Below are 24,865 nucleotides of genomic sequence, written 5' to 3'. Positions count from 1 at the left end.
ATGCATTCACTGATGAATTGTAGTGAATCCGCAACCTTCCACAAGTAATCTGATTACTCCACATTGTTCAACTTCAGAGGCTTCCATTGTCCAATAAAACCACTCAAACAAATGACTGAGGCTACAGATGTTCACCTTTATATGGGTATATCACTTTGGTGCACTACACATTTGCATCAAAATTTTCTGCTTATAGCTGTGCTCATTGGCTGGTTATTTATTGAACAAGCCATCAGGCTGGTTACCTGAGGGATGCATGTAATTGGGAAAAAATCCAGATCATTAAACTTAATTTTGTAGGTTTTGGTAAGGTAATGATGGTTAAGCCATGATATAATTTGATGAGGAAGATCAAAATTTTCATTTAACAATTTCAACAGTAAGTAGATCTGGAATGACAGAATCAAAAGCTTAGGCTGTATCAATATATAGCAAAGAGTTTCCTCTTGAAGGCATTTAAGATTTTATACTGCATTTCCAGTATTATTATAGATCAATAGAGAATAATGTAACCTTCATTCTACCAATTTAAATATAATTAATATTAATTTTGCAGGTGATAATGCTGGAAATGTCGTTCATCTTTTTGAAAGAGATTGCACAGTTCAACGAAGGCATCAGAAAGTAGTAGAAATTGCACCTGCACCAAATTTTGACAAAAAGGTAAAAGGTAATGTTGTAACTTGTATCCAGTAAGAATTTGTGAACATTTGATAGTTATTCCTTATCAACGATTTTCAATCTAATTTAAAGATACGAGATTTGATGACAGCCGATGCCGTTAAACTTGCTAGACATGTAGGTTATGAAAATGCTGGAACTGTTGAATTTCTTGTTGATGAAAAAGGAAATTATTATTTTATTGAAGTTAATGCGAGATTACAAGTGGAACATACAATTACAGAAGAAATTACTGGGTAAAATATTAAAACTTTTTAAACAATAATTGGATATTAACTTATCAGTTTTTTTATGTTCATTATTTTATTTTAAGTTATTATATAAGTTATATTTAAGTTATGCATATGGTATTGTTTTGTTTGTTGAAAGAATAATGTTCTTTATGATACTAAACTCACAGGCTTCAATCCCTTATATGTCTATTGGAAATAAGGGATTGTCTATTCATAGCAAAAATTTTGTGACAATTCATTGATTCCACTATTTGATATTTAAGCATGCTCTCATCTTTTGAATAGTTTTAACAAGCAATAAATTAAAAAAATTAATTAAGTTTAGAAAGTTATGAAGAAATGGTGACTGAAAATGAAATTTGAAATTCAAAACTCTTGCCTAGTATTCATATATGACCTACTGTCAGTTATACTAGCCAAATATTTTTAATTGGACTTTAGTTTTATATTTATTTTATAATAAAAATTATTATAATAGTTTATTTATTGCCACTTTAATCAGTGATAATTATTATAATATGGCGTTGTTGCATATTTGTTTAAAATTATTGTTAATTTAGAAAAACATTGATATAGTGTGTTCAGATAATATAACTTTCAGTGTGTTCATGTGTCAAATGAAAACTGAAGATTAAAATCTTCCCAATTTATTATTATTTAATGAAATTATTCTAAAACTTTTACAAAGTTTTAGAATAATTTCATTAAATTTCATTAAATTCATTCATTAAATTTAAAAATTTCTAATTATTTAGAATTAACCACTTTATGTAATATTTTATGATGTAAAATTGTCACATTGTTAAATACAAACCTCTAAACAATGGCCAGGAGGTAATTTTGTATAAATTTTTGTTAAAAAAAAAAATGAAAGAAAATACATTCCTGAAAAAATGGCTGCTGTTTAGAGGTTGACTTTAATCTATTTAGCTAAATAATAACTTATAGTGCATTTATTACTTACCTAACTAGGTAATTTTTTAAAGTTCTTGGAATAATAATTAACAAATAATAAAAATTTCTTAATTATTTATATAATTAGAACACAATAGTTATAAATTCAAAAATCTAGAAATTGCAATAGAGCATCAATTATTTGAAATAATCAGGTTGGAACAATTTTGGATCACACATTGTCACACTTAGTAGGAAAAGACGAATTGCCTAAATAAAATAAAAATATTAATTTTAATTCTTGTACAATAGTGGAAAAAAAACAGTCAAGGCACAGAAATTTATTCCTTATCACTTGTATGCATTGATGGAAAAAAATTGCCTAATTATTAAAAAGAAGCATTAATTTTTCATTGCAATTTACAAATAGATTGATTAAACTTTTAATTGAAAAAAAAAAACAAATACACAATAGCAAAATTATATTAAATAAAGTACAGAACTCATTTATTAAAAATAAATGAGTACTGTAAAATAAATATATAGTAAAAATAAATAAATAAATATAGTAAGAATAGATAAATAAAAAATATAGTAAGAATTATTTATTACAATTCTTTTTTGAAAGAAGTCACTTATTTTGCTTTGTGTGAGAATTGTAAGACAGAGAATAAGTTTTATTTAAATCAATTAGTAAATTAAAGTAATATTTTAGTGAAGAAATTAACACATTTCTGTTAAATTCGTGGGAAAGAAGGTAAAACTTTCTTTGGCAGAGATGTTATCACACATCTCTGATGAACATCTGTCCATTTGCATCAGAAATAATATCCCGTCAGATGTTACGAATAGTAAAATCCAATTGGAGAGAAATAGAATAAAAGGCAGAGAAATCGTGTTCTCAGGGCAGCCGACAATAATCCAGCAACTGCCATAGAGGGCAGAGGACCATATAGAACGAACACTGTCATATAGAAGTGTGGAAGCCATAGGAAGAGCATAGTCCTGCTCTGGCTCCTCCTCCACCAGTCTCCGAACTACATCTCCATCTGCCAAATATCACCAATTAACCTCCCCCATAAGAAGTATATTAATCAAGCTCCGATTGTGCGAGAGTGCAATGAATAGATCAACAGTTGTCAACTGAGATAGTATGTTTTATTGATGTAAACTCTGTCTCTCAATAGGCATGCTATTTATAGGTATATTTAGTGGATAGTTTATTTCATTTGTACTTATCATATGTCTACTAAATTCTATTTGTTGTTAGTTAATCCATCCGTCTGTTCTTTTGTTTAAACGGAAACTGATTGGGACTTCCCCACTCACATCGTAAGACCCTCCTATTCACGAGTAAGCCATCCAGAGACCCAGTGAGTGGGTCCTAACATCCCGACAGATCAAAGGGTTTGAGTCTAATCTTGAACTCCAGTATTCTCACACTTTGTTATATAGTTTTTATTTTTAATTTTTCTAATTCTGTGGCCTATTTGATTGTCATGAGAATTGAAAAATTGCTTTAGGATGCATTTCTAACTATGTCAATGCTGTTTCTAAAGCATCAAATGCTTCATTGTGTATATAATGAAGTATTTCATGCATTAGAACTCTGTGACTTATTAATCATGTTTTTCTATTTGTACTCTAATAAGTAAAACATAGCACTATTGTTGATAGAGATAGATCAATAGCAAGTCAAAATATATATAGATCACTGACAATCAGTATTAAATAAAAACTTTAATTTCTGGAATCAGTACTCCTTTGAAGTTAATTTGGTTAATCAGTTTTTCAGATAATCGACACACTATCGTATTCATAAACATGAAGTATTGCAACAAATAATACACAGAATTTTATGTAAAAATATTTTTTACATTGTTTTTTTACTTAAATTTTATTTTAATAGAATTGATCTTGTGCAATCACAAATCAAAATAGCTGAAGGTAAAACCTTACCAGAATTAGGATTGAGACAAGAAAAAATAAAAGAACAAGGCTGTTCAATTCAGTGCAGAGTTACAACTGAAGATCCTGGAAAGAATTTTCAGCCGGATACGGGAAGAATTGAAGTTAGTGTTAGATAGCAATATAACTTTGAAATTATTGTTTTAAGTAAACATTTTTTCCATCAATTAATTAATTAGATATTTTACATTAATTTAAAATTTTTAAAATTATATTGTAAGACTGTTAGTACTTTTACAATTTATTTGAATGTTTAGGTATTTCGTAGTGGAGAAGGATTTGGCATACGTTTAGATGGAGCTTCTGCTTTTGCTGGAGCTATCATATCACCACATTATGATTCATTACTTGTAAAAGTAATAGCACATGCTTATGATTTAAAATCAGCTGCAGCTAAAATGAATAGGACACTTAGAGAATTTAGAGTTAGAGGTGTCAAAGTAAGTAATGGAAAAATAACAAATCATGTTGATATAAATTGAATATTTAATTAAATGTTCTTGTTTCAGACAAATATCCCATTTTTATTAAATGTGTTAGAAAATGAAAATTTCTTAAATGGAACAATAGATACTCACTTCATTGATAATCATCCTCAACTTTTTCATTTTGAGCCTACTCAAAACAGAGCTCAAAAATTGCTTCATTATCTAGGTAATGTTATGGTAAATGGTCCAATGACCCCCTTAGCTACTAAACTGATGCCTGCTGAAATCTCTCCCACAATTCCTGAAACTCTACCAGGTATGTGTATGCTTAATAATCTAATTTTTTAAATATTTTTATTTTAATTAAAAAATTTCATTCATTCAGGAAAAAACCCTCAAAAGGGTTGGCGTGATATTCTTATAGAGAAAGGACCAGAAGAATTTGCAAAAGCTGTCAGAAACCATAAAGGGTTGCTTTTAATGGATACGACATTCAGAGATGCTCATCAGTCTTTATTGGCAACTCGTGTGCGCACCCATGATCTTTTAAATATATCTCCGTTTGTTTCTCATAATTTTAATAATTTGTTCAGCTTAGAAAACTGGGGTGGTAGGTTTCCAGTCAAGTCATTCAACTTGTCAACTTAATTAATTTAAAATTAAAATATAAATTTAAAAATTTACAGGAGCAACATTTGATGTGGCAATGAGATTTTTGCACGAATGTCCTTGGGAACGTCTTGAGAAAATGCGTGACTTGATTCCAAACATTCCTTTTCAAATGCTTCTGAGAGGAGCTAATGCTGTTGGTTATACGTCATATCCAGATAATGTTGTATTTAAGTAAGCTTTTCAAAGCATTTTATTTTAATGATAAGGAAATATATATATTAACATAATTAAGTAATTAGAATTAAATTCACTTTATTTTAGAATTTATATAGGCCAATAATTGGAGAAATAAGAAAATTTTGTTGAATCATATTAAGTTGGCTTTAATGTTATGTAATAAACCTGATTTTTTTCATAGTTACAGGTTAATGGTATATTTACTTTTGAATAATATGAACCATTTATTAGTCAAAAGCCAAATAAATATACACCATGATTACAATATAATTTTAATAAAGAAAAAATATAGTAGTAATGAAATCAAATAAGTATCATCAAATTTTGATGTTTAAATTATTTTATATTTTGGATATAAATTTTTTCTTAAAGAATGCTAAAAATATTTTAACAAGATTACTTTTAGATACAACAATGACAGGAGGCATTTTTTCCATTTTCATATTTAATAAAAGTTACAAATAAACTGGATACTTCTGTAAATAAATCCTGGGATTAATTACAGAAACTAGACTGTGCTAACTTTATTGTAAAATACTGAAGACAAAAAATAAGCTTGGATTTACTTTTGAATACTTATTAATAAAAATTACATTATTTGTTAAATATCAGAATAATCAAACTATCAAAATTGTATTTGTTCTTTGTATTTATATTTTCATTAATAATGTTTTCTTGATATTATATCACTGTTCTGAGGAAACTCTTGATTCAAATTGTACACAGTTAATGAAGAAAAAAGAATTGAATGAAAGTTTATTTAAAATATGTACAAACCAGACAAAAATAGTTTCAACACTTTAAACATGACAATGGAAACAGTTATCCTCGAGGAGGAATCAAGGAAAAAAGTAATTTTATGTTTGAAACATAGAATTATACATCATCTACAGAAGACAGTTAGTAAACAGATCTGTGGACACAGTTATTTGATTCTCTTGTCATAGTATAATTGTGATTAGAATAAGTCTAGACATAATGTTTCACCATTCTTCCAACTTCTATAAAACTGATATCTAGTCGAAACTTAAGCAAAACTAGTTCTTCTCTGACTAGAACATACCTTATTCTTCTCCAGACTACACTAGACTAAGTCCACACAGACACAAGAAAAATTTACATACTTTCATAAGTTACAACATTCTTCTTTCTCCTTTGACCAGAATCTTCAAAACTTTCAGTGATATTTCATAATATCCAAAGAATTCAAAAATTCCTAAATACATCATATAGTTTTGTTGTTTTATTTATTTTACAGCTATACACAGGTAATGTGTCAGAGACAAAAGATTGCATTCCCCAGGTAACAAGAAAAGTATTCTGATAAGAATAAAGAATTAAAAAATATATGGTAATTTTATGTTTCATTCTTTAAATTGATTGCATATATTCCTTACAATTCTGTTTGGCACCACTTACATTACTGGACAATCCTAGTTCTAATTCCTCTTCATTATTAACAAGGTTATGTCTTGTTTATAGAATTGTGGTGCTGTCCTGGCTTATCAGCTTAGAGGTATGAAGGATTACATGTCAGGAGTTGCAATTTGGCACAGAATATTAGGTGCCCAAATCGTGTGCATAAAAAAAACCAGACTTGTAGGTACTCAGGGGACCGAGAACCAAGTCAAAATAAAATACAAAATGGCAATACTCTTTCTACAAACAGGCACTAGTGCGAGATTTGTGCATGCGTTGCTCATTAGGAAGTTGGAAATGTGAACATTGTGAAATTGAATTTTGACAAAGGAATCTTTGAAAAACCCATTTACCTGTCCTGAGTTATTCCCAACATATCTCTGGTTGAGACATGCTGACCTTGACCGGTTGACCCGAGCTATCTCGTTTCAGCATCGGAACATTTTTGAAACTAGATGGTGCTAGTCGTTATAATTTTATATTACAATTAACTTCCGGAATATAATTGTTTTTCTTTTTACATTTATTAATATATTGTTTGTGCGAAATAAAAAAAATAATTTCAGATGATACAATAGCCACAATTATTTTTTTCAAAAACGGGAAATTTTTGTTAGGCATTGACAAAAATTCAACCTGGGTGACATGCAACAGAGAGAAATTTCGACATTGGATAGGTTAATTCCACCAAAAATGACGCTGTGGCTGGCAAAGTTTGAACGATCGCGCTCAAAACCAGCAATACCAAAGAAGATTGGAGAATGAGACCTGCCGTTAGCATCAAAGTGATCCCACTTAGTAGTGAGTCTCCAAGACAGTCTTGTCCAAATACGGCCCTGCTGTTTTACTTGTTTTTAGACTTACGTTTATGGCTTTTTCCCTTTGTTTTGCTTGATATCAGACATTATATTAAGTAGGCATGAAGGAAAGGAAATTACCATTATTGAAAGAGATTCATTCATACAGTGTTTTGGAGTTTGAATAAATTCAAACATCTGTCTTTTTTAGTTAGAGAATATGACCATAATTAAGATTTTTAACTGTTGCAGCTCTCATAGTGCAAAATTTCTGTTGTTTACTGGCTCTTCAGTTATGATATTTTCTCAACTGATGTATTACTTCAGTCATGTGAATACCAATGCATTCACTTGACTGAAGTCTACAGATGGCACCGAGGAGGGATTGGAATTTAAAGCCCTCATTGACATCAGGGAACATATCTATCAGTGAAATGAGAAGAGAATCTATTTTCAGCAATCCCACAGGATTCTAAACTTTTTCCCTCATCTCAGTTAAAAGAATAAACTGTTTCTTGTTACTGTAACAATAAGTTAATTTGTTACCTGAAAAATACATCTGCATTATGTCCATCACTTCAAGAGACATTATCTCTCTCTCTAAACTTTTGACCCTAAGCAAACATAGTATCCAAGAATGAGCTTATGGATTTACTTTTGAAAGTGTTTGTTTATGGAAAAAATCCAATAATATTCATAAACATTTTCAGATTTTACTATACTAGTAATTACTAAGCATATTGACACAGAAAAACGTTAACCAAATAATATATTAAATTTGCTTTTTCCAAATTATGAATTAATTACAAGTAAAACGAATAATTACAAACTTTCAATTCTATGCATGGAAAGCTAGAACTTCTGTAAATAAGTATTATAAAATCTTCCACACTTTTTCTAGCAATTTCTTTAATCAAACTAACATTTTCAACTATATTTAATGGCCTTCCTCAGGTTCTACAATATTGGAACGTCAGATATTCGAAAATTTGTTTTCGTTCTTATGACGTCATTGTTTTTACAAAAAAGTTTTTTCTTTCCTTTTAACATTAAATATAGCTGAAAACGTTAGTTTGATCAAAGAAATTGCTAGAAAAAATGTGGAAGGTTTTATAATACTTATTTACAAACTTTCAAATTAATATCCATATATTTTGGATATATTTATTATATTCCTTGAAAATATTAAATTTAAATAAGTTTGAATGCTTGAAAAAATGATTCTCTGTGTAATAGATTTATGAAATTTAACTATTCAATAAATTATAGCTATTGCTATTAAAGCAAAAAATTTCTAATAATTGACCAAGATCACACAATTAAGTTTTGAAGTTATTTGATTATTTATTGCCATTTGGATTGATGATGATATTGCCAACTAAATTTATTATGTAATAGCAAATACTCCTCAACCAAATTACAACTTTATATGTTTATTAATAGGTGAATAAGCCTACTCAGCCTTGTGAAGTTTTCACGTGTCCAAATTTTTTAAGCATTAGGAATTATTTGAAACAGAAACAATAAATCAACAGCAATTGAACTTGTAAAAACGTGATCAAAGAAAATAATTTTTTTGGCTTGTGTTATCATGGAGGATGAAATTTTTCCAAAATTAAAATCTATTACCCAAGATGATGATTTGCAGTTATGGAAGATATAAAAATGAACATAAAACAAATTTTGTATAACCTCATAGTTGACAACCCAGCAGCTGTTTCAATTAATAGTGAATTCATTATACAAAATGCATGAAATCAGAAGAGCGAGATTATGTTGAAACTTTTTAACTGTTTCATGTTTATATGATTAAAAATTAAATTTAAAGACTTTTACTCTTGAAATTTAATTTCTTGATCTTGTATCTGTTTTAACAAGAGTATATTTGGAAATCTAAATGTATAAAGATTCTAATTTTCTTTTCAGTTTATTGATAAAATAGCTATAACTTGTGAATTATCATGTTAAATTATTTAAACGTGCAATAAAAATTTTGCTTTAAAATACTTTCCATTTAAACTGCTAATTACTGAATAATAATAATAATAATAATTGCAAAGTGTAAGCATATTATTAAATTTATTGTATGATAAACTTCCAAACAACAATCTTAAATAAACCATAATATCATTTTTAATAAATTTCTGTTTATGATGATATATTATTCTCCATTATTTTTTCAATTTGATATGTTGTTATAATGTGAGAATTTTAATTCTGTCAAAATGTTCTTAAGATTTGAAACTGAATTTCCGACGAATTTAAATTTTAACAATACTCTTCTACAGGTTCTGTGAATTAGCAAAACAGTGCGGAATGGATATTTTCCGTGTGTTTGATTCTCTTAATTATCTTCCAAACTTAATGTTAGGAATGGAAGCAGCTGGAAAAGCAGGTAGGATTTTTTAAAAATTAACTATTGGTGCTTTAGTTCATGATACTAATGTATTTGTTTTGAATAAGGTGGAGTAGTTGAAGCATCTATTTCTTACACTGGTGATGTGTCTGATCCTTCAAGAAAAAAATATGATCTCAACTATTACCTTAATTTGTCTGATGAGTTAGTAAAAGCAGGAACTCATATTTTAGGAATTAAAGTATATTATTATTTTTATCAACATTTTATTTATAATATATTTATTCATCATTAAATAAAAACTATATTTTAGGACATGGCAGGTCTGCTTAAACCTAGAGCAGCAAAATTATTGTTGACTTCTTTGCGAGATCGTCATCCTGATATTCCCATTCATGTTCACACACACGATACTGCGGGAGCCGGAGTTGCTTCGATGTTGGCATGTGCAGAGGCATCTACCGATATTATAGATGTTGCCGTGGATTCCATGTCCGGAATGACTTCGCAGCCTAGTATGGGTGCTATTGTTGCTTCACTGAAAGGATCAGATTTGGATACTGGTAAATGATCCAACAATATAAATTCACAATCTAACAGATCTGTAATTTACTCTAAATTTAATTATAATAATATAGGTCTGACATTGGAGAATGTTAGTAAATATTCTGCATACTGGGAACAGACTCGCACCCTTTATGCACCATTCGAATGTGCTGTCACTATGAAAAGTGGCAATGCTGATGTATACGAAAACGAAATTCCTGGTGGACAGTATACTAATCTCCAGTTCCAAGCATTTAGTCTCGGACTAGGTGATCAGTTTGAAAAAATCAAGAAAACATATATAGAAGCTAATAAATTACTTGGAGATATTATTAAAGTTGGTATACTGTTTATAAAAAATTAATCAAAATCATAAAAGATGATTTATAAATTTATACACGTTTGTTAAATATTATATAAAAACTTTAATAAAATTATTGATTTGCAGGTCACACCATCTTCTAAAGTAGTTGGGGACCTAGCTCAGTTTATGGTTCAGAATAAGTTAACAGCTGATGATGTAATTGAAAAAGCAGAAGAACTTAGTTTTCCTAGTTCTGTTGTAGAATATATGCAAGGTTATATTGGAATTCCTTTTGGTGGTTTTCCAGAGCCACTTAGAACCAAGGTAAATTGTTCTGTAAAATAATTTTGCATATTGTTGTGGGCAGTTTAAGTTTATACTTCTTTAATTGAACAGATTGTAAGAGATCTTGATAAAGTTGAGGGTAGACCAGGTGAAAGTCTCCCTTCATTAGATTTTGAACAGTTAAGGGATGTCGTATCTGGTAAACATGGCCGTTGGCTGGATACCGATGTAATGAGTATGGCTCTTTACCCTAAAGTATGTAGTGAATATTTTAACTTCAGAGATGAATATGGACCAGTAGATTTGTTAGATACTAGAATATTTTTAGTTGGACCAAAAGTGGGAGATGAATTTGAGGTAAAGTTTTATCTAAAGCTGCTAATTTAAAATTTCTGTTTTGATAACAAAGACTGTTATTACTGATAGGTGACTATTGAAAGAGGAAAAACATTACATATTAAAGCACTAGCAGTATCAGAACACTTGACTTCTCAAGGGGCCAGAGAAGTCTTTTTTGAAATGAATGGACAACTTCGTTCAGTATTCATTCGAGATTTATCAATGAATCAGGTAATTTAAACAGTGAAAGGATGAAAAATGCATGTTATTTTTTCAAAATACAAAAATATCCACATTTTAAATTTGCAGAATGTCGAGATACATCCAAAAGCACAGAAAGAGGTACCTGGTTCCGTCGGGGCACCCATGCCCGGTATTATCGTAGATGTCAGAGTCATTGATGGACAGAAAGTAACCAAAGGCGAACCACTAATTGTTTTGAGTGCTATGAAAATGGAAATGATAGTCCAAGCACCCATCAGTGGAACGGTGAAAAAGATTCATGTCATAAGTGACATGAGAGTAGAAGGAGACGATCTGTTGGTTGAAATCGAATAAATAAAGCATATTTATATTAGTTTAATAATACATCAAAAGGAATAGAATATCAAAGATATAACACAAAAACAAACCTAGACTGTGATGTTTAGATTTGTCTAAAAAATGTGTGTAAATGTTATAAGGATTAAGTTTGTATATATAGTTTGAATCAAAACTGTATATATTTGATTTGTAATGACAAAATTATTTGGCCATTCTTTAAAATGATGATAATGTATAATATATATATATATATAATTTTGTATAAACTGTGGGGAATGTAATTTTTCAACATTTCTGTGATTAATATGAAGTTTTTTTATATGTTTGATATGTTTTCTTAACAATTTGCAAAAGTATATTTTAGAAAATGTGAAATAGTGCCTTTATTACAGTTCTATTTTGTTTAATAGCACTGTATAAAGTTTCTAATAAAGACATTCAAATAGTTATTTTCTAGTTTAAAGATTAATTTATACTGAAGTTAACAAGCTCAACACTATCTTGCCTTCAGACATAATGTAGCAGAAGAGTGTATTTAAATGATTACTTTTCCCTGAATCAATGAATTTTAGCAACATTGCAAAACTATTTACATTATAGCAATAACTGCTGTATAACATTGGGCTAAATATCGGCTATAATATTTATAAATTACCGATAAACTTGACCTTGGAGGGAGGTGTCAGGTGTAATAAATTTATTTAATTAAATTATAATTAAATTTATTACAAGATGGCACTTAACACCTCCCTCTAGGTCAAATTTATCGGTAATTTAGCTGATATTTAGTACGTTATACAGCAGTTATAGCTTTATTGTAATGTGTCTGGTTTTGTAAGATGTTTATATTTGCTATTTATATTATTGATCATAGTTACATTTTAATAAAATTATAGAAGTCAGCAAATTTGTTAAACATTAGAAAACCATAGAGAAGTAATTTTAGGTTTGTATCTTGAAATAAAATTGCACTTAGTGAATTATCAAAGAACAGAAGAAAAACTAAATTTTCCTTCATAAAAATGCTTTGCATTTACTTATATGCTTGCAAGCTTAAAATGCAAACATTTGTTGTAGATATTTGCTATGTTAAGTATCAGACTTAACTGTTATGAATATGGTAAATCATATAAGTGATAAACAAAAATAATTTTAATTTAACTGAGCATTCATTCACAAAAGATATATTAAGAACACATGCACAATTGTCAATTTTAATATAAAACTTGATTAAAATTTCTAGGAAAATCGTTATGTTATTGTGACAATCTTTCAGTATAAGTAAATCATTCAAAAAGCATAGCATAAACCAGTGTTCCGCAACCGGTGTGTCATCACAAAGGTTGAAGGTGTGACGAAAACTTTACATATTTTATTAATTTCAAGTTTTATTTATATATTTTAATCACAATCTGTGTTTTTTATGCATGTATTCCATTCTCTGCCTCAGCACTGATGAAATAAGATGATGTTTGTTTATTCTTTATTACAAGCCATGCATTTTTATGTATTCTAAGAAATAAAATGTAAAATAAATTTGCTCACAGGTGTTGGTCTGTTTAATAATAATAGGTTTGTGGCATTGTGTAATTCTATTAATAGTATCATATCATATGTTTTTGAGGAAAATAACATTTTGGTGTGCAGTGTTGAGTCATAGGCGTGTGGCAAGAAGAAAAAGGTTGCGGAACACTGGCATAAACAACAGGAAAAAAGTAAACAACTACAACATTTATCTTTAATCTTGTCTCAATAAATCATAAAGTATAGTTTTAATTTTAACATATACATTAACTGTTCATAAAAATGTTCTATTTATGTAGTAGAAATGTTTGCTTTAAATTTTACGATAGACATAGGAAATCCTCATTATTTTAAAATTCAAGCAACAAAATAATTGAGACTTGGATAATTCAAAACATGATAATTCAGAGTTATATATTTCTGTACAATATGCCAAATGCCACATAACTGATATAATTTATTAAGCAAAATGAATACAGCTATGTATAAAAAACATTACTTTTGTTAATATAAACAAACTGTAGGTAAACAGCACATGTCCAATGATAATCTTGTAGGTTGCCATACAGGTTTTATAAAAAGTAAAGAATAATTCTTGAAATGTAGCCCGAATTATTTTTAAGGTGACCCAAAAAGTAGTAAGTTGCCCAAATCCAGTAGCATAGATCCCTACAAATATATCAATCTTGCAACCCTGAAACCCAGCTATATTTTATGAGAGAGGAGAAAAAAGGTAGTTAATGGATAAGGTGAAACCCAAAAATGTGTTAATGTAAAAGCAAAGCCAAGCTGACCAGATTAGAGTTGTTTGTGGTCTATTATTCTCTTATAGATCAAAGTTCACGTGCCTCCGTACTAAACTTACAAGTTAACATATACATTTCACAGTTTGGACAGAAATTTCACTTCAAATTTCAAAGTAGCCATTTTTTTTAACTAAATTAACTCCTTAACATGTAAATTTCCATCCCTGGCTGGGACAAATAGTATAGTTATAAAATTCATTAATGCAGACAATTTGTTTCATTCATTATCAGCCTAACAAAATTCTAAAAATGTGATTGATGTAAATTTATTTAATAAAATAGTTTAAGCAGTTTACTTTATAAATTTATTCTGATGTAAATATATTGTACATGAAGTAAAAACTGGAATTATCAGAAATATTTAAATTGGTAAAACTAGATGACGATTTACCTCGATGCAATATGTTTTAATTTATTTTTAAAATGTCCTCAAATTGTTTTTAATTCTTTTATTCTATATCAAAAACACTGTACAGGATTTGCATTTTACACTATTGGATAAATTGTTTGATAAAAATCCATAATACTGAAAAACAATGACAATATCACTTCAAAAGTAAACTTTATAAATTAATATAATGGTTAAATATATGATTTACATTATAAGGAATTGAGAAGTTTGTGGTTTTGCATCATTCGCAATCATTTATGTAATTTTTAAACAATTTGTATTTATGAGTATGTAAAATTTAACTTGAGATTTATTTAAGTCCATTATGATAGAGAAAACTTAATAGATTTCAGATCTCTGACAAGTAGTGAAAAATAGCAAAATTAATCTTGCCAATTAATATTTAAATTTTGAAAGACTGCATCAGTTACCATGGTCCATCCAGAATCTGGAATAGGCATCTTCGTACAGAAGATAGGTAATCAACGTCCGAGGTAACTGCAGTCTGTATATTGCATCGTTCAGTGCGTTGCGACCGCGATGAATTTTGACGAGATGACGACGGATGCATATGCGACAGAAGACGGACAGTGTGGATGGTTTCTCTGAAAAGATTTATGTGGAAAATTTAAAGCTTTAGACTCTTACGTGATTTAAAAATTAAAATTTCTTACCGATTTCTTTCAGAAAAGTCTCCCATGAAAGTGCATCGTAATCATTGAATTTGATTCTGCTCTCTTGCAAGATGTCTACACACTCTCGGAATTCTTTGGTCATTCCGTTGAAAAGAAGTAAAATATACAATATGTGCAATGTCTGATTCCAACTGTAACCAAAGGCAAACAACAAGTTGACAGAATAATGAATGAAAGGAACATTTCCCGTAGGGAACAATAACCTTGGGTCTGCGCCATGGAATAATAAATGCAAAAACAATTTCTTATTTTTTAATGCAATCAAAAGTATTTCTGCAAATGGAACACAAGTCCGTTTGTAATTCACATCACTTCCATGATCAATTAGCTTGTCAATTAGCAAAAACGAGGATTTCACTAAGGCTGAAATTAGAAAAATTATATATACTGAAAAATTTTCTTGTTTTACATTATAATCTTATCATGCATTTTTATTATAAAATTCTTTAAGATTTATTCTAAACCCAATAACAAACACTGGATATTCATGTGTGATGGTGTAATACATAAATAATTAAAACTCAAGTATGTATAACCATTTACAAGTCACAGAAGTATCATTATAAAATCTAAAGATTGTATATAATGAAGTGTAAAAATAAGAGGAAAAATTATTTATTCATTTTATTATTATTTGTTAAATACTAGCAGATGAGCCCAGCATTGCTTGGGCAAAAAGTAACGATAGCGAAGATAAAGATTATTAGATTATAATCCCCTATTCTCACCCAGATTCTTTAACAATATACAGTCAACACACATTTATAACCCATTTCATGGACCATCATCAGGTTAGACGTTCGAATCCATGCCATAATGAAGAAGCAAAGATATAATGAAGCCCTAGAAAACTACATAAGAAAAACTGAGTGTGAAAGAGTGGACCATGGTATAGTGGAAAAAATCAACAGGAAATTGGAAAAATCACCCATTCTTCCCTTTCCTGAAAGGGGCTCATATCACCTGCCCGAGTGTACCCAGGCTGTTTGGGTTCACGAAAACGCATAAAAACAACAACGAAATTAGGCCAGTTGTAGAGAAATATAAAGGACCCACCTATAATCTGGAAAAACTTATGCATAAGTACTTGTCGGAGCTGATTGAAGACTACCAATTTGTCACAAAAAACACGTTTAACTTGATAAATGATCTGCATGAGCTATTGTTAATGGATAACAAAGTTGGGTCAGTTATGGACTTCGAGAGCATGTATCCATTGATAAATCTTACTTCATGTTTTGATGCACTAGTAAACCTATTATGTGAGTTGCACCCGAATGCATCTGAACAACGAAAGGACCTTGAGATGATGGTGGATCTTGTATGCTTTCAATCATTTTTCAGTTTTGAAGGTAAAATTTTTAAACAGTTAAGGGGAGTCCCGATGGGCAGCCCAATGTCTGGCCTGCTCTGTGAGTTAGTGGTGAGAAAAATAGAGCGCTCTGCACTTATCAACTATAATGAAGACGTAATCCTATACAAAAGATACGTTGATAATGTGCTAATTGTATGGAAGAACGACACAAAGATACAACAATTCTTGACCCAAATGAATTCCAACCAGCATGGTTTAAAACTGAACCTGGAACAGATTAGTTGCAAAGAACTAATTTCTTGGACGTTAACATTGAATTTAGGAATGGATCACTGTGCACAAAGGAATGGATCACTGTGCATCAAGCCTACTCATGATCCAATATATATACCAGCGACATCTAATGATCCAACGGTATATAAACTCTCTGCCTTTAGGGCTCTAATCAGAAGAATGTTTCTGTATTGCTCTAACGTGATAGACATGATAGAGGAGCTGAATAGAATTAAAGAAGTAGCGAAAGGGTTGGGATTTGGAACAAGATCTGTAGAGCAAGTGACAGACTACAGAGGCTGTACTGTATATAGATGACAAGTGCAGTTATTGCATGGATGCAAATATCATGATTAAATTCAACTTACAGATATCTTTTATAATTTGAATTATAATAATTAAAAATATAAAATTACCTGGAATAAGTGGATGTAAAACATCGTCTGATGTTGAATTACAATTGGCACCAGCTTCCAACAGAATGTCAACTGCTTCTACATTTTCTTTTCCAATAGCATAAGACAAAGCAGTCTCATAAGTTGGACGGAGAAATGTGAAAAACTGGGGTTCGTACCTGGTTCCACGCTCGCATAAACAATCAACAGGAAATCCTCTTTCCAGTAAGAGTTTCAAGCATCTATTGCTGTAACAAAAATATAATAAAAAATTAAACTAATTTTAAGAATAACTTCTTGATTTTTTTTTTTTTGTTAAAAATTTCAAAAATTCTTGCTATGCTCTTGAGTAAAGTGAATTACAGTGGGTGATTGGTTAACGAGCATAATCTGTTCCAAGACTTTGTTCGTTATCCTTATTGTTCATTAACCAATTATCGATTTACCATAGATTTTTATGGGAATTTGATTAATTCATTCCAGAGACTCCATAAAATAAAAAAGTATATACTTTTTTACTACACTTATTTATATGTAATAATAAAAAATATATATATATATATATATGCAGTCTTGCATTTTTATTAGTCATGTTTTTTCCATTTGTGGGGGTTAAAGAATCTGTCCTTGCTTTACTTGAATTATATGGTTGATTTTAAATTCTAAAATCTAAAAAAAAACTTGTTTGAAACTATATGAACAGTATTTTCAATTCAATATTTCGAATTTTTCGAATTTTGGATTTATTGTTTTTGGGAAATGATGGAAATTATTAAAATATTTATTAATTGCCAAAATGTATACTATATGTGCGACTATTTACTTTCTTTATTTATTATTTACACTTTATACCGACTAAAATTGACTTACTCCTCCTCTTCCCTCGAGGGGGTTGAAATTTCCAAAAATCCTTTTTTAGTGTGCATTTTCATGATGTCCCCCACTAAAATGTAGTTAAAAACAAAAAAACCACATCTAAAATAGTACAGTAGAAGCTGAGTTTTTAAGGATAAGACTTAATCCTCTCCCTCTCCCCTGCGGGGGAATTTCGAAAAATCCCTTCTTAGTGTACAGTACATTCTCGTGACATACCCTGTGTACCAACTTTCAATTTTCAACTCCTAACCGTTTGGGTTCTGTGCTTATTATCATTATCATCAACCCATCTCAATTATATTGTAAGATTACATTCTGTTACCTACAAATCTTACTACCTTTGCAACTCATTTCTATCGTTATTTTATCTACCCTGTTTTAATAGCATGATAAGCATCATCGTATTTAATCCTTTTCAATGACACCCTCGGTCTTTGCGAAGGACTGTGAATTTTTATTTAATATTTTTATTACAGTATGGAACAGAAAAGGAAAAAATTGTCTGGAAGTCAATATAAAAAGAAACGCTTAGAGAAAAGGGAAGAAGGAAAAAAGCTAAGCTATGTTATAAAAAAATTCTTAGTACAAAAATCCTGTTTAGATGAACCGTCCATATCCACATCAACAGTGTCTGCTTTAGATTTGGCAAATAAAAACTCAGTGCCACCCCAATCACTTCCAGAAGAAGTTGTTTAAGAGAGCCAAAAAATAACACCATCAGAAGTTCATCAAGAGCTGAGTAGTAGTAGCAGTGGCAGCCAGCAGATATTAAATGAAATTCCTTCTGATCCTGCATTATCAAATGCTTTTTGCATGTCATCTGAAACTTATCAAATACTAGTGGAGAGGGGTCCACATCAAATAAAAGAATTCGAGTTGCCTATTAATAAAGGAATGTGTAGATTTTTGCCCTTGCATTATTCGAAAGTGTTGAGCAATGGTGAAGTCGTTGAGAGAAGTTAGTTGATTTATTCTGTTACAAATGATGCTGTTTTTTGCTATTGTTGTATTTTATTTGATAATTCGTCTGCTATTAGTGACTGGCCCAAAAAAGGCTATTCTGACTGGGGAAATCTTCCAAGAACCCTGACAATGCACGAAAAGTCTGTAAATCACAGAAATGCATTTAGAGCATGGAAAGAATTGGACATTCGATTAAAACAGAAAAAAACTATTGATGCTGAATATCAGCAAATTATGTATATAGAAATTCAGCATTGGAAAGGAGTTCTAAAAAGAATTATGTCAATAATTAAACTATTGTCCTCACAATGCTTAGCTTTTCGTGGAACAACTGAACATTTGTTTCAGCCTAATAATGGAAACTTCCTAAAGTTGGTTGAATTGCTTTCTGAGTTTGATCCAGTTATGGAAGAACATATCAGGAGAGTTCAATGCGAGTCTGATAAATGGTCTGTGACTTATCTAAGCAATAATATACAAGATGAATTGATAAATTTGATGGGAAGTGTAATTTTAAGCAAAATTGTCAAAATAACAAAAATTGCTAAATATTTTTCAATAATTGGCGATTGTACCCCAGACGTAAGTCATATTGAACAGCTCTCATTAACAATAAGAGTTGTCATTTTTAACTCCATTCAAAATAAATATAAAATCGAAGAATTCTTCATTGGTTTTTTGAAGCTTGTGATTCAACTGGAGAGGGTTTGACAGAACTTATTCTGACACATTTGGAAAAGTTAGGTTTCGAGTTAAAATGGCTTAGAGGACAAGGCTATGACAACGGAGCTAATATGAAAGGAAGAAGGAAGGGTGTACAAAATAGAATACTTGAAAAATATCCAAGGGTGTTTTATGTGCCCTGCACGTGTCATTCTTTAAACCTAGTTGTGAATGATGCATCATCTTCTTCTACAGAAACAACAACTTTTTTTTCTATTGTACAAGAACTTTACACTTTTTTTTCTGTTTGTTTTTTCAAAGCGTTGGGAAGTGCTAAAAAAATATGTTTCACAATTAACTCTAAAACCATTGAGCGCTACTAGGTGGTCAAGCAGAATAGATGCGTTAAAACCTTTACGATTTCAACTTTGCGAAATCTATGATGCATTATTCCAAATAATAGAAGATGTCAACAGAGATGCAGAAACTAAAGTTAAAGCCAAGAGGGTTAGCAAAACTTATTAAAAATTACAAGTTTATATGCAGTGTAATTCTTTGGCATGATATTTTATTTGAAATAAATTCAGTCTCGAAGCTATTACAATCTGTAACTATGAATTTGTCAGATTGTGTAAGGATGTTATCAGAAACCATACAACAAGTGAAAAGTTATAGACAATTTGGATATGATAGATGAAAATTGCTGCTAATGAGATTGCAGAGAATCTTGAATGCAGTAAAGAATTTCCTGCCGAAACTGAAGTTAGAGCCAGAAGGAAAAAGCATCAATTTTACTATGAAGAAGCTGTCGACGAACCCTTCACAGAAGAAAGTAAATTTAAAATACTTTTTCAATTATATTCTGGATATTACCCTTAATTCTCTGAATGAACGATTCATGCTTCTGGAAACCCATAACAAAAATTTTCAGTTTTTATATGACATTTTAAAACTCAACTATTTAGATGACAAAATGCTAGAAAATCATTGTACCAGTCTCCAGTCAATACTTTCGGTGGAAAATGAATCAGATATAAATGCAAATGATCTTCAAGAAGAATTACGTGATATATCCCGAATGCTACCATATTCTATGAAACCTTTGGATGTTTTNATCGGTGCCTAATCCTCGTTAATCGATTCAGAACGATTTTTAATTTTTTTTTTTTTTTGATAAAATAAATAATATTTGTGTATGGAACTAAAGAGCCGCAGCTTCACATCCAAAGAGCCGCATGTGGCTCGCGAGCCACAGGTTGCCGACCCCTGCCCTACATTGATTAAATCTTCAAAGTGAGAGACAAATAATGGCAGGACTTCCAGTTTTCTAGATTGCTGTTAAATTTGTATGGTTAGCAAAAAATAGATCGTGTCATAAATGAAATTCTGACTCTGATTGGCTAGGTCAAACATTTTTCAATGCTTATTCCTTTATATAAATAGATATTATATATATATGTATGTGGGTGTCTAAAGATGGCTGGGTTGGGCTGGGCGTTAAGAAGCATAAGCAGAACACAGTTTAAGAAAGAATATGAAGAACTTCTTATGTTATATAATGATGTATATTTTAATACGATACACAAAAAGAACATTACAAACAACAAACACTACACAAATTATCTTAATACTAATTATTGAACAAATATTATCATCTTTAAGCTGACACGTTGTTTGCACTACATCATGATTCTAACGGTTTGTCTTTTTTTCCCACCTGCGCACGACATCGGACTCGACCAAATCATGACAACATGGGGAATGGGCACCACATGTATTATATTGAGATACTATAAGAAATATTCTTATTTCCTGTTTTGTTATAAACTGTCAAATATTTTATACTAGCAGATATACCTGGCATTGCCTGGACAAAAACTAATCAAGACAAACATTAAAATTAACACCAAATTAAAAGTTTGGTTATTTCAAATCAACAGTGTTATTGCAGCAAATTCAAAAGACTCTTTGAAATCAAAAAAGAAAAACTTGGCTATTTTATTTTACACAGTTTTAAAAAATTTAGGGTATAAAATGTTTAACATTTTTTTTATTTTATGCCATTTCAGTCAAAGTTATATTCAAATTCCATTTACTGTAAAGTTTGTTTTAATATAAAACTAGCAAGATTTTTATGTTATTTCAATCACATAGAATGTGGTAATTTGATAGTATTAAATTTTACTTATAGATTTTATATACTAATTTAACTTTAACAGTATTCTCAAATTTTATTACGTTCAAAAAGTTAATAAAAAGCTGCATTTTAAAGATTTTTTGTCATGGTTTGATTCTTAAACCCATGCAAAGAAAACTGTAATGTCCCTATTTCTAATAGAACATTACAGTTAAAGGGCTAAAAAATTTCCCAAAACATGAGCTTCTAATAAGACACTTATTTAATTTTTACTGTATATTATTTATAATAAAATTGCTTGTGAAGTACAAAATATAGTTTTTAAAAATTTTCTACTACTGATAATTATATCCATAATTCAGTATCATATTTATAATTGATATGATTCAATATTAAATCATGATTCTCATTCATTTTTTTATGGAAAAATTACTATAAATTTACTTATCACTATTGTTGTGGTTTTAAATAATTCTACAATAGATTTAACCAGTGCAAACAATAGTATAAACAATTAAGAAAAAGGTAAGGATTAAAAATATTAATGGCTTACCTATTCCATTCTACTGCCAAATGTAGTGGTGTTATTGGTTCTAATTCCCCCCTCGAAATTCTGTTTCTAAACTTTTCTGGTTGATAATCAATGATCAGTTCGTTAACATTAGCATGATCCATTAACAACTTCAAACAGCTAAATCATATAATTATAAATAAAATTACCATACATTACTTAGATAAAAGAAACTAAAATAAAATAAATAAATATGTTATATGACAGTTAGTATTTTAAAATGTATACGTGCCTTACATGTTCTCCTTGAACAGCTAAATGTAAAGCCGTTATGTTATCAAAAGATCTTAAATTTATATTAGCACCATATGCTAATAGCATTTCTACACATTCAGTAAATCCTTGCTGTGCAGCAATCATGACTGGTGTAGCACCATCTTCGGCTCTCATATCTATCAATTCTACTTCACCTATTTAAAAATTACATAAACTTATAATTATTATATTACTTTAAACTTTTTATTTAATATTTTAAATTACATTATAAAAATTCATAATCAAAACTTATATGAATATATTACAACTTTATGTTGGGGTGTGTACAGATTGGCATAATTGTATACAGTATTAATGCTGTCCAAGTGTCTTTTTAATAAAATGTGCATTTTCTCTAGTTTACAGTCATTTGTAAATAATTGATATCTTTTTCAAACATCAATTTTCTTTGAGAAATTACTATCTGATTAAAAAACTTCCATATCAGAAAACTCTTGTTTGTGATTAGACAATTTCCATGATTTATTGCTTTATGTTACTTAAAATATTCTCAATTGTGGATTAGCTGACAGGGAAGGAATCGTTAATTCTGTGTCGGGATGGAAAAAGGGTTCTCTGTATGTGGGTAGTGGTGGCGGAGACACAGATACAAGGCACCTTTACATGAAAAACCAGTTTATTTAGGATTTTAAGGCTTGCTATGTTAATCAGCCACAATCATCTAAAAGTCCCTTATAATGACAGTCTTTCTCAGAGGTAGGTGCGTCATCCAGTGACAGTTGACAACAGGTGATAAAGTTTACAACCCTGAGACAGTAGCAAGATGACAGTTGGTGGGTGGAAATCCTAAGTCTGTTGTTCACAGAACAGAGAGTGTATAGAAGTCAGAACTGAAATGATAGCAATTTTGCTTTGAATCTTTAGCAACACAAGGTTTTGTCAGATGACACAATTTGGAAAAACTGCATATTCCTTGGCAGGTGTGCATACTCCTGTGCTATGCAGTGTTATCACCCCATAGTGCTCATACTGTCTACATTCATGCTGTACTGTCTGTGCTGAGTTCAGTGTGGTGTTATCCCAGTATCCTTGAAACTCAAGGATAATATTAACCTTCATCTCTCAGCTGCCTATTCCAATTGGTCACTTCCCCCATCCTCGCTCTCCAAGTGGTTTCTCACTTTTTACCAAGCGTAATGAGATTTTCCAATTTGGATCGTGAGAGAGCTCAAACTCGAAGTAAAGTTCAATCTCCCAACCAGAGGTGGTCTGTCTTAAAACTACATTCTTTCTATAATTTACAACTTTGCGTCATGTCTGTCAAATAAACAAAGATCATGTCCAGTTGCTAACATTTTCTTTTTTCTTTCCAATTTCTAATAAATTTCACAAATTTGGTGACAGTTCAGATCTGTCCTGGACCTCACAAAATGTTTGTTAGACAAAGTAAGAAAACTACCACAATTTTTGATTATAATACATTTTTAGTATTTTACAAAAAATTAATTGTATTAATTAGAAATGTTTAAAAATATAACTATCTAATGATCAAATGATAAAGATGAATTAAATATTGGACTAGAACTTGACTAATTTTAGATGATAAAGGCTAAATAGTTAATCTGACCTTATTGTTTGATCATTAAAATATTTCAGACTTAGTTATGTATATAAGTGTCTTGCCTTAAAAATAGAGCTACAAACTTATTTTAATTAAAAGAAGTTATTTTAAGTGCTAAAATTATTAAAATATACAATTTGTTAATTTACAGGGTCTAACAAAACTGAGCACCAATATTTTAGGGATAAATTCTAGTCAAAAATAAGCTTAAAAACCTCTATAAATGTTTTTCAAATTTCACTTTATTTTCAAGATCTGGCTTGCCAAAAAATCAATTATACATCCACATCCATATTGGACAGTTTGAGCACTTCTTGTAAATTAGTCTGTTTAATTTCGTAAAATCAAAATGCTATGAATTTATACTAAAAACTCTTGCTTTTCAACTATTTTTTTTAATGTAAAGTGAATGGGCATTGCAAATTTTTAAAGTGAATTAGAATTTGTTTACATTTATTATAGTAAAGCCTACTTGGACAATATTTACAGTACTTACCTGAGTCCATTGACAGATGCATAAAAAATATACAAAATTACTTTAAAAAGTTGACAACTCTAATATTAGTATTGTGGCAAGGAATTTAAAAAGTACCCCCCTTTTTTGGGCATGCTAGATCTTGAAAACAAGGTGGATTTTAAAAAACTTTATAGAGGATTTTAATCTTATTTCTGATTCTAGAATCTATCCTTAAAGTATTGGCACAGAGTGTTGTTACACATAGTATATGTGATAATTTTACAAATAACTTTAGATAAAGCATTTGAAAATCAATCACG

General features: G+C 29.9%; 2 protein-coding genes across 4 annotated transcripts in view; one reads left to right on the top strand and one right to left on the bottom strand.

The window, feature by feature from the left end:
- Nucleotides 1-11,702, top strand: part of LOC111620112 (pyruvate carboxylase, mitochondrial-like) — a 32,951-nt gene extending 21,249 nt beyond the window's left edge. Inside the window, exons 5-19 of one of the 3 annotated variants that reach the window (XM_023361969.1) lie at nt 557-663; nt 754-917; nt 3,718-3,880; nt 4,034-4,216; nt 4,286-4,520; nt 4,590-4,814; nt 4,891-5,047; nt 9,558-9,664; nt 9,733-9,866; nt 9,939-10,188; nt 10,264-10,508; nt 10,620-10,799; nt 10,872-11,117; nt 11,187-11,330; nt 11,409-11,702. In XM_023361969.1, coding sequence (XP_023217737.1) covers nt 557-663; nt 754-917; nt 3,718-3,880; nt 4,034-4,216; nt 4,286-4,520; nt 4,590-4,814; nt 4,891-5,047; nt 9,558-9,664; nt 9,733-9,866; nt 9,939-10,188; nt 10,264-10,508; nt 10,620-10,799; nt 10,872-11,117; nt 11,187-11,330; nt 11,409-11,657 — 2,789 coding nt within the window. In that variant the 3' untranslated portion in view covers nt 11,658-11,702. Of the gene's footprint in view, nt 1-555; nt 671-753; nt 918-3,717; nt 3,881-4,033; nt 4,217-4,285; nt 4,521-4,589; nt 4,815-4,890; nt 5,048-9,557; nt 9,665-9,732; nt 9,867-9,938; nt 10,189-10,263; nt 10,509-10,619; nt 10,800-10,871; nt 11,118-11,186; nt 11,331-11,408 lie in introns of those variants that run through there. The other 2 variants (XM_023361970.1, XM_023361971.1) reach the window with 2 other exon arrangements.
- Nucleotides 11,703-14,406: 2,704 nt separating this feature from the next.
- LOC111620090 (ankyrin repeat and SOCS box protein 2-like) overlaps nt 14,407-24,865 on the bottom strand; it is a 30,690-nt gene continuing 20,231 nt past the window's right edge. The window contains exons 7-12 of the mRNA XM_023361933.1: nt 23,649-23,758; nt 22,484-22,661; nt 22,234-22,371; nt 17,063-17,289; nt 15,038-15,421; nt 14,407-14,968 (exon numbers count right to left, since the gene is read on the bottom strand). Coding sequence (XP_023217701.1) covers nt 14,787-14,968; nt 15,038-15,421; nt 17,063-17,289; nt 22,234-22,371; nt 22,484-22,661; nt 23,649-23,758 — 1,219 coding nt within the window. The 3' untranslated portion in view covers nt 14,407-14,786. The remainder of the gene's footprint in view (nt 14,969-15,037; nt 15,422-17,062; nt 17,290-22,233; nt 22,372-22,483; nt 22,662-23,648; nt 23,759-24,865) is intronic.

Source organism: Centruroides sculpturatus, unplaced genomic scaffold, assembly GCF_000671375.1.
Source record: "Centruroides sculpturatus isolate CEXI.00-Female unplaced genomic scaffold, Cexi_2.0 scaffold131, whole genome shotgun sequence".
In the NCBI taxonomy this organism is placed as follows: domain Eukaryota; kingdom Metazoa; phylum Arthropoda; class Arachnida; order Scorpiones; family Buthidae; genus Centruroides; species Centruroides sculpturatus.
This window is presented reverse-complemented; position numbering and strand designations above follow the sequence as displayed.